A 10,294-nucleotide genomic window follows, 5' to 3' on the forward strand; every position below is an offset into this window, starting at 1 on the left:
TTTAGTCCATATTCGCCGCCTCAACCAGTATATTCTATATAAAAGTAAACAGAGGTGTCCCCCTTCGTTACATTCATATTTTAAACAACAGAACCTTTTCTCATCTTGACTTCTTTAAACATTTCCTGCATTTCTTTCTGTTCTGCTCTCTCCATTTTCTCCACCCAGGTGTCCATGTTGACAGCACAGGATCTGGCAGCGGTGATGAAGTGTAACCAGTCCCCCAACTCCACTGGTTCCAGACCAGTCTGGAAGCTGTTCTTGTCCAAGTCCTTTGGGGTGTTGGATGCAGCTCTGGATCTTCTTGCCAACACGGTATAACAATTGCTTTAACCAGACACTGAAATAAACTCAAATTAAACTGCTAAATTGTGTAATTAATTGGTATACAACAATGACCAAACACTGAAAGTAATTTAGTCAAACATCATATTGACACATGTAATCCTTTGTTTAGTCTGAGACCATGACTGGTCCATCGGCGTCTGTGGCTCTGGATGTGATTGGAGAGATGAGACTATCGATGCTGACTAATGAACAGTTGAGGGACAGTGATGTCATCAGGAAATGGTTCTCTGGACGTTTGAGAGGGTTCCTGTCATCTGCATCGGGATGCCTCAGTGGCAGTAACCTCAGCTGTCACACATACCAGCAAGTGTAAGTATTGACCTGGAGGCTATTATTCATCATTATAACCCAATCACATTAATGTGCAAATGTAATTCACTTTGAATATTGGTTTGATCTGACATGTTGTTTGATTTAAGAGTTTAGGTCCCCATAAGGTTAAGTCATACTCACAATGATAACTTTCCTCTAGATTCTAGAATAATAAGTCCGTCATAGAGAAGATTATTTCTCATTGTGTGTTTGTTTAATTCACAGTTTGAAGGAGTTTAGCCATCAGTTTGACAACATGACCTCACAGCAGCAGCATTTGGTCCTGAAGGATCTAATCCTCCCTTTCCTGTCCCGCTCACTGTCAGGTACTGACTAACTACATTATCTCAATAATAAATAATGAGTCTATACTTGGCTCTGAATGGGCTCTTTTTACTGGATAATTTACTATTGACTGACATTTTCATACACCCTTTTGTTTGAAAGGGATAGTTCACCCCATGGAGACTTCATGGATATTTTGTTGTTTTTGTCGCATTCCTAAGCCAATAATTTGATGACCAGTGGACCGGTAGGCAGCGGTTCCGGTAGCAGACATAAAGGAGACCCTTTGTGTCCTACCGGAACTGCTGCCGGTCATCAAATTATTGGCTTAGGATGCGACAAAAACAAAAAAACATCCATGAATTCAAGTCTCTGTGGAGTGACTAATCGATAGAAAAAAAGTCATTTTGGGGGTGAACTATCCCTTCAATGTTTCATTCTGATCTGTCCCCTCCAGACCGAGGCTGTGTGTCCAACAGTAGTGTTGACTGGTTGCAGAACAACTTTTGGGCCGAATTCCTGAATCTCAACCCGGGCTTCTCCCCTGTAAGACTTATAACTTATAGACTTAAGCTTATACACACATAACATGGAAAAATTATCAAACATACACGTAATAGGTAATTACTTACTTAATATAATATATAATATATATAGGTTACTGTAATATAAAATAATAATAATATTTTTCTGTATGTTTTTTCCCGGTCCAGCTGGAGGCTGTAAAGCTCCTGTCTCCAAAGCAGAGTGCAGAACTTGTGGTGTTGCCTCTTCCTGCTGAGAAAGACGTTGTCATCAACTCAGTGTTTGACTACCTGACTGCGTCTCCAGAGGAGAGGGGATTGAGTTTCTGTCCCACCTTGTTATGTTTTCTGGAACGGTAAAAACTATAGCATGATAATGAGAGAAACAGTAACTGTGTATGTTTGTTTTGAAATGACAATTTATTTTTTGTCATTTGACAGGGAAACATTTCCTGCTCATCATACAAAATAGTGTAAGTTTATATAAATATTTTTGTTTTGTTTTGTTTTTTGAAGACCATGTCAAAGTTATTTAATTCATTATTATTGGCCTATGTTAACCGCAACTTTTTGGGTCTCAGTTTCACCAGACTGGACCAGGCCTTGCTTACTCTTCCTCAGAGTGTAGCATCATCCGTCACAAATAACAAGCTGGCTTTACTTCAGCAAGTTCCACCAGGTGAGATCTTCTAGATCTGCTGTATATGTTTACACTTGACTTCATTTGCAATGGTCATTTTTGCTTAGCCATGGTGTTCTTAAAATTGAACCAGATCCTTATTATATCCAATTTTCTTTTCTTAGGCTGCACAATATACACCAGAGAGGTAAGTACCTTCATTTGAATTTAAGCATTACATTTTAAGCAGAGTAGTGGCTCATTGTCTGCTAATTCACAGTGTGGTATTATTTTATGAAGAATCATTTTGTAAGAAATGTTTTATTTTATTTTCCAATCTTCTAAAGCACTGCACTACAGCTCCTCCTCAACAATGGACAGATGAGTGGACGTTTTTGCGACTACGGCATTGAAGAATACGCTTGTGCTTCAGTAAGCCACTAATTATGTCTCTCATATTTAACTCAACAGTAGGCTACCCTTTCTCATCTTGACTTTCTCATTTACTAATATAAATCTTGTGATAAACATTTTTTTTAAAACTCTTTATTTTCAGAAGTTTTATCAGACAATACATAAAATCAAATAGTACAAAAAAGTAACAGAAAAAAAAATGTGATAAACATTTGTGAAGAATTCTGCTTGCATCTCCCCGTTCCTTGTAGACATTTAACCCTAGCAACCCTGCAACATCGCTGATTCTGGATTCCATTGGAGAGATCCGACTGGACACCTTCAGCTCAGACAACTTTGAGAAACCTGCGTTCATTGATCTGTGGTTCAAGCAAAGGCTCAGCCCATTCCTGCCAGCTGTGTCCAAAGAGTTCCTGTCCTGTCTCACCACTAAAAACCTAAATTGCCTCTCCTACCAAGCCCTGTAAGTGTCATAGCCCCCAACACTGTAACTGTTGTACATAACCTGGCTGTGAGCTTCACTGTTGTGTTGTACCAGAGTGCTCCACTCATACACACAGTATATGCTGTACCTTAGACCTGTTCTTTGCCACAAGAGCCAACGATCAGTATACCCAAACAATATGAATGTAACTATTCAAGGGCCCCTATGCTAGAGATGTTCATAGTTGAGCTGCGTGGTTCATTGGCAGATGACCACCATGGGTAGTGTAGAAGTTATGCATATGTGTTACATACATCTGTATACATTCATTCAATACAACATTTAACCAATCACTTTACTGCTAAACTAAATACATTATAATGAATGACCTTTCAACTGCTACCTGTCAACCACAGTGTTGAGGTCTTGGGTGAGCACCAGTCACAGATGGAGCCTTCCAGACCGGTCACTGTGTACCTGTACTTCATCAAGGCCTTCCTCACCAGGAACACAACCACAGGTTAGGACTTCCATTCATCCTAACTGCAAATCAATGGCACAAGCTTGATGAATACCTTATATCCTACAGCAGTGATTATCTATATTTCAAAATCTAAATAAAAAATGAAATATCCTCATTGATGTATTATGTACTTCCTGGTCCAGATCCTAGCTGTAGTTCACAATATCCAGCCAGTGGAGAATGGTTGCAGAAGAACTTTGGAGCCTTTGCTGCTGTTGTCTCATTCCGTGACCTAGGGACGCTCTACTCCAACTTTTCAGCGGTATTGTTTACAGTTTTTTTTTATAGAATAGAATTTGTTTCCTGTCTTAAAATCTCTATGGTACGCTGTTCATTTTAAATCTCTCTACACGGTTTGTGATATTGTGTATCCACACACTGTATGTGTGTGTGTGTGTGTTGTATGCTTGCATGGTTGCAGATGGACGCCCTGACCCAGCTTACAGTGACGCAGTTAGCAGAGGTCTCGTCCACACCTGGTCAGCTCACCTCATCTTCTCAGGTCGCCATGGTGATGAACCACGTTCCCAACAAACACCTCACAGCGTTCTTCGATGACTTCTCGCCTGCCATCCTGGTGAGAGGGGGACACATTTCAACATTAAACTGCCTTTTCCAGTGATGGAAAGTAATTAAGTATATTTAGACGGTAGAGGTATATTTAGATGTAGAGGTACTGTACTTTGACTTTACTTGAGTATGTCAATTTTTCAATACTATACTATACTTCTACTACACTGCATCTCAGAGGCAAATCTAGTACATTTACTCCACTACAATCATTTGAAAACTTTAGTTACTAGTTACTTTGCAGATTTGGATTATCAATACAAAACATATGTATAATATTAACCAATTACTTACTTAATCTCCATTTCATTACTCTCTTTTTCTGCAGGCTCATGAGAGTTCGTTCCCCGCTACAGTGAGGTCTGCCATGTTGCAAGTCGTGTTTGACCGCGCCAACCTCTCTGAGCCCTCTGTGGAAGACAGCAGTGTGCAAGCGTGGCTCCACATGCGCCTACGCCCCCTACTGGTTGACCTCTCACCGAGCCATGTCGGCCCTTACTTCAGCATTGTGGCAGGGAGGAGCTGTGCCACAGAGCAGCAAGCGTAAGTGGAGCACCTTTACCTGTTCTTTTCCTTGGGGATTGGGGGATTGCCCTTGGCCTTTAGCTGAACGTTTTTTTGTGGGAAACATTGGGTGTATTCCTAGTGGGTGAGAGATCATGGGGTAAAAAGTATTATATTATTATCTTGTAATATAATACTATAATATAATATATCCTGGTTGACACACTTACTTTTTTTATTGTTGTTGACCTACAAACTAGTGGCACAGTAACAATATCTTTAGAATTTGACCTTTTAGTATGCCTTCTCTTTTTGTGACGCAGAGTTACTGTCCTGAATGTGATTCTATCAACACTTGGGGACGTCACACAGACGGAGATACACAATCACATCATTCAGTCTCTCAAAGGTAAAGGACGACCGCAAAGTCAACACTTGCAGCTCATGAATGAATGAATGAATGACAGGCAGCATTCTTACTGTACATCTATCTCCCCTGTTCTTATAGGATCAACTCCTCTCCGCTGCTATGGTGACAACTACAACCTCCGTTTCTATGGTTTCTTGGAGAGCTCATTCATGGGATTCCAGTTCCCCAACCTGTCCACGTTCATGTCGCTCATGCCCAGCGACAGGATGCCTCAGGTGTGTGTGTGTGTGTGTGTGTGTGTGTGTGTGTGTGTGTGTGTGTGTGTGTGTGTGTGTGTGTGTGTGTGTGTGTGTGGAGGGGGGGGGGGGGGATAACCAGTGGTCTAAAGTGACTAAGTTAAATTTTGAGGAATTTTTCCTCTTTTTTTCCCCCCTTTTGCTTCTACTTCACTACATCTCAGAGACAATTTTTGTAAAAAAAAATCCAAGATAAAATACGCTAAAGACCTGAAAGTGCAGCACAAAATAGACACTCAGGGTATCATCACATTGCTGTGGTTTCCAGCATAGCGGTAACGCAGCGCTCCTATTGAAAACAATTCAAAACATACGCTGCACTCAGGGAAAAAAAAACGCCTTGGTGGACACACAGCCCCTATGAGAGAAATGGCTGCTGTGTGAATAATGCTCACGTTTCCGTAATGCTACTGTAACTGTGTCTTCAGCTGCTGAACTCCATGCCACCTTCAGACCTTGGCAGTTTCCTCCGTCGCCCTGGTATTGTTGACGATGAGGGACAACTCTGCCAGATCTACCAGAACTACATTCAGACTACTGTGTTCCTGGAGAACGTAGGCACTACACAACCACAGAGCAGACACTCATGTGTATATGTATAGTGTATACATGATACTGTATACAGTATAGAGCAGTTGTTCTAACATTTTCATGTCAAGGACCCCCAAATTGCTATGTATTTGGACGTAGACCCCCATTTGGCTGCAGTCCAGAGACCCCATAAGAGAAGATTTGTTAAAAACTAAAATATTTAAAAAAAAATGTGAAAAGTCAAAAGTTATGCTAACATAAAAATCTTGTTTCTATGGTGGTCCGTTGTACTGTGAACTCCCTCAAGGACCCCACTTTACGTATTGTATTGTATGCTGACTGCAGGAGAGACTCCCTGCGGTTGTGCGGCGTGCCACGCTGCCTCGCGTCTGGCCCCTGGCTCTCAACAGCAGTGATAGGTCACAGGTCAACTTCTGGTTCGATCGCAGTCTCACCGATGACTTGGTCTTCCTCCACAAGAACCTGCTCACCTCCACCACCACACAGGGTGCCACCTGTCTGTCCTTCCAAAAACTGTAAGTGGACTTAAAGAAATGCTTTTCAGTTAAATGTGATAAGCTTGATATTTAGTACTCCAGTTCTGCACAGCTATTGTGTCTGTGATGAGCGGTTCTACATTACATTGTACGGTATTTTATGTAAAATAATTTTTCATAGTCATACATCATGATTTCACGCTTTGTCTGCTTTGACTGAATCATTTTTTGTTCAATTCTTTAGTGTTTCAGTTCTGGGCACACACAACTACAGCATCGCAGACTTTGCAGAGAACGACGTGTACGGCGTCATCGAGGCCTACCTTGTCTCAGGTCACTTTTTCATCGTTGTTATTTGTTTTTGTTGTTATTTTACAAGTGTTTTTTTACAAGTTTGGATTCAAGATTTGATTCCAAAAATGTGTTACCGTACATATTTTTTTATATTTTATTGTGTTTACAGGAACGACGCCCAAGTGTTACGATGCCAACGATCCGGAACTGAACTCTACCGCCTGGTTCGCTCAGTACATAGGCCCCTTCATGCCTTTCCTCACACTACAGGACCTCAATACTTTTGGTTCTATACAGGTATTGCTCAGTAGGAAGGAAAGTTTATATGTGTATGAATGTACAATATACATATCATCGCTGTTGCGTGGAAACCTTGTATGTCCAAAACTGTTACTTTTCAGGAAATGGAAAAAAGAACCAGTGTTCAAATGGATCCAATGTAGTTATTTTTTTTAAATCACTTAATCACTGTCAGCCTTGCCTCCCTATTTTTGGCATGGCAGAGGCGAATTTGCTAATAATCTACGCATTTACATCGTGATGCAACATTTTGTGAGCTTACCGATCTGCTATTTATGCTACTTTTGCGTGACACTGTCATACGGCAAAGTATAAAATACGGCATTTATCTATGAACACACTTAAAAAGATGAAATGTGGAGATACAAGGTTTCTGCTTGACAGTGATGATATGCATGTATGTACTTTATGCATGTAGAAGATGAATGGACGGATGAGAAATGCATATAATTGTGAGGGATAGTGGACATCCTAACTCCTCTGTGTTTATATCCTGTCTAGGTCATCCAGGTGTTCACTGTAAACCCGCTGAACATTGCTCTGCTCAACCATTCAGTTCTGGACGCCAACTTCACCGCCTACTACACTGAACTGATCTACCTACAGGACCCCAACTTCAATCCCCTGCTGTAAGTCTGAACAGTGAAACGATGAGCTTAACCCATTCAATCCGGGAACACGTCTGTGTCATTTTCGATTTCTTTGGCTATTCAAAAATAGCAGATCTACAAGTTTATAGTGCGACCAAGTGCCACGCTATGAACTTGTAGATCTGCTATTTTTGAAAAATAGTGAAAATGTGTGCAAATCTTTGAATATATATATTTCTAAAGAGAACATTTTTAACTCAAATCTTTGCTTCTGGGGTCCCTGGGACTAAATATTTTGAGATGGGGATCCGCGGCCAAATACATATCATTTTGGGGGTCCTTGACATGAAAGTGTTCACTGATATAGCAACATAAGTTTTTTTTAGGATTTAGTAGACATTTGTAGAATATATATTCAAAGATTTGAAAAAAACAATGCCAAAGAAATCTAAAAATGACACAGATTCCCGGTCTAAATGGGTTAACCCTGGCATCCCTATTTTAGTGTTTTTTATTTTAATTTTTACAAATCAAACCCAGTGCCTAAATGTGTCAGCTCACTGACGATCTCCACTCACTGCTTCCAGGCTTCCTCTGCTGTGTCGATGCCTTGCCCCTGGTGCATCTTTCAGTCAGCTGACCTCCTCACAGAGCATGATCATTCTGTACAACCTGACAACACACTGCACAGACCTCGACCCAGAGGTAAGACATTCACACACATGCGCCGCACACATTCATGCTTTTGACACTGACGGGTTGTGTTTAAACCTTAATCTCCCATTTGCTGCAGATTGCTGCTGCTTTGGCAGGCAACAGTGGTGGCAACCTCAATGCAAACTACGTCACTGCCCTCGGCAGTCAGAGCGTGGGCTTATCCTCCGGCCAACTCACCGGCGCAACGCCGGGAGACATCCATGCCTCGCTTGGCAAATTATTCCCATCTTTCAAGATTTTTTTAAAATAGCAGATCGACAAGCTCACACTGTGTTGCATCGCAATGCGTTATGAGCTTGTAGATGTATATTGGGTTAAAGTGGTTTTGGTGATGTTGGCCCCCCTGGAACCTCCTCAAGGATGGGGGACCATACTTTGAGAACCACTGTGTGTGTGTGTGTGTGTGTGAGAGAGAGAGAGAGAGAGAGAGAGAGAGAGAGAGAGAGAGAGAGAGAGAGAGAGAGAATCATAATATGAAGGTGGGAGATAGACAATGTTTGCTGCTTGCCTCACCAACAGCTGACCTGCATGTACAACTACATCAAAGGAGAAGCAGATGTCACCACCTTCAGCGACTACCCTCCAGATGTTCTCCTCTATTATGAGTAAGTACAGTATGAATGATACTCACAGCTGCCCTTAATGATATGGACTTAACCCATTAAGACCTGAGGCCGATTCTGCAAATGCCTTCAAAACCGTGACTTCTCTGGAGTGAGTGTGGACAATCTGAACATTTTTACTGAAGACATTGATTTGATTGTTTGTACTTGACACTACAATTTCAGTAACTTAATAACCTTTCAACCTGGCGTATATTTTGGGCATGTCATCACAGGATTGCAAGATTTTCAAAAACGTAATAGCTGATTTGCGAGTGTGACATTATAATTCGATTACGTATAAAATAGGGCTTCAGTGGTTAAATCTCATATCCTGCCCTCTCCTATTATGTCCTGTCTGTCTCTCTGTTGTCTTAAACGTGTCCAGACGGAGGTTCTACACCTCCTGACTCCGAAGCAGACTGCAGAGATGCTGCTGGTGCCTACTCCTCCAGAGAAAGACGTCATCATCCATGCAGTGTTTGACCATCTGACACAGTCTCAAGGAGACTTTCCTGAGTTCCTGCACCACCTGGTTCTGCTCGCTAGAGAGGTAACCTCATCTGTAGAGCGTCTTATGACAGCTTAAAAAACGTACAGCAAAATATAATAATAATTATAATAATAATAATTATTATTATAATGCATGGACTTTTATTTTATTTCTTAGGTTAAGCCACCCTGTGATGTCTACCAAGTCATGTGAGTGTGTTGTGATGATGTTAAATGGCTTACATTTTAAAGGGGTTACACCATGAATGTAAAAAAAATATATTATATATAAATATTGCCCCCTAATACGTATTAAACAGGTTGTAAGCCTAAAAAAACAATATTGACCCATGTAATCCTTCCCCTAGTCCATGACGATGACTGGTCCATCGGCGTCTGCGGTTCTGGATGTGATTGGAGAGCTGAGAGTGTCGATTCTGACTGATGAACAGTTGAGGGACAGTGATGTCATTGGGAAGTGGTTCTCCGGACGTTTGAGAGGGTTCCTGTCATCTGCATCAGGAGAGTTTCTATACTGCCTCAGCAGCAGGAACCTCAGCTGTAACACATACCAGCAAGTGTAAGTATTGAGCTGGAGACTTCTTCCATCTGTATACCCTTTGACTGAATTTTCCCACCTGGGGCTATCATCTTTATGTGGATGTATTTCACATTTAATCTCCCATAATGGGGTGTTTGGATGAAAAGCATAGTTAAGTCACAATGTTTTGAATTTCTTTTATTTTTTCTTGTGAGTAAAAAGTCGGGTAGCACTTTACAATAATGACCCGTTATAAAGCATTTATAAACGTTTATAAGTAGTTTGTAGACTATTAACAAATCATTAACAACCTGTTTGTTGACATTCGTAAATGATTACTAAAACCTTTATGACTACAGTTACAAATCATTTGTAAAGTATTAGTAAGTAGTGAACTATTCATGAATAAGCCATTTATATACATCTGTAAAAGATTATTAAATCATTTGTAACGACCCATTCTAAAGCATTTATAAACGTTTATAAGCAGTTTGTAGACTATTAACAAATCATTAACAACCTGTTTATTGACATTCGTAAA

General features: G+C 40.8%; 1 protein-coding gene across 1 annotated transcript; it reads left to right on the top strand.

Moving 5' to 3' along the window:
* Positions 1 to 289: 289 nt before the first annotated feature.
* LOC311060246 (uncharacterized protein) lies at positions 290 to 9,309 on the top strand (the record flags this gene model as incomplete). Its single annotated transcript, XM_084078377.1, has 17 exons — positions 290 to 315; positions 2,754 to 2,965; positions 3,343 to 3,446; positions 3,593 to 3,711; positions 3,871 to 4,026; positions 4,348 to 4,562; positions 4,847 to 4,932; positions 5,032 to 5,168; positions 5,618 to 5,743; positions 6,066 to 6,256; positions 6,462 to 6,550; positions 6,681 to 6,808; positions 7,313 to 7,440; positions 7,989 to 8,106; positions 8,195 to 8,330; positions 8,638 to 8,648; positions 9,109 to 9,309. The coding sequence occupies exons 3-17, from the start codon at positions 3,374 to 3,376 to the stop codon at positions 9,307 to 9,309; spliced, it is 1,914 nt and encodes a 637-aa protein (XP_083934503.1). The 5' UTR covers positions 290 to 315; positions 2,754 to 2,965; positions 3,343 to 3,373.
* Positions 9,310 to 10,294: the final 985 nt, after the last annotated feature.

The sequence above is a fragment of the Gymnoscopelus microlampas genome, assembly GCF_963454915.1.
Source record: "Gymnoscopelus microlampas genome assembly, chromosome: 14".
In the NCBI taxonomy this organism is placed as follows: Eukaryota; Metazoa; Chordata; class Actinopteri; order Myctophiformes; family Myctophidae; genus Gymnoscopelus; species Gymnoscopelus microlampas.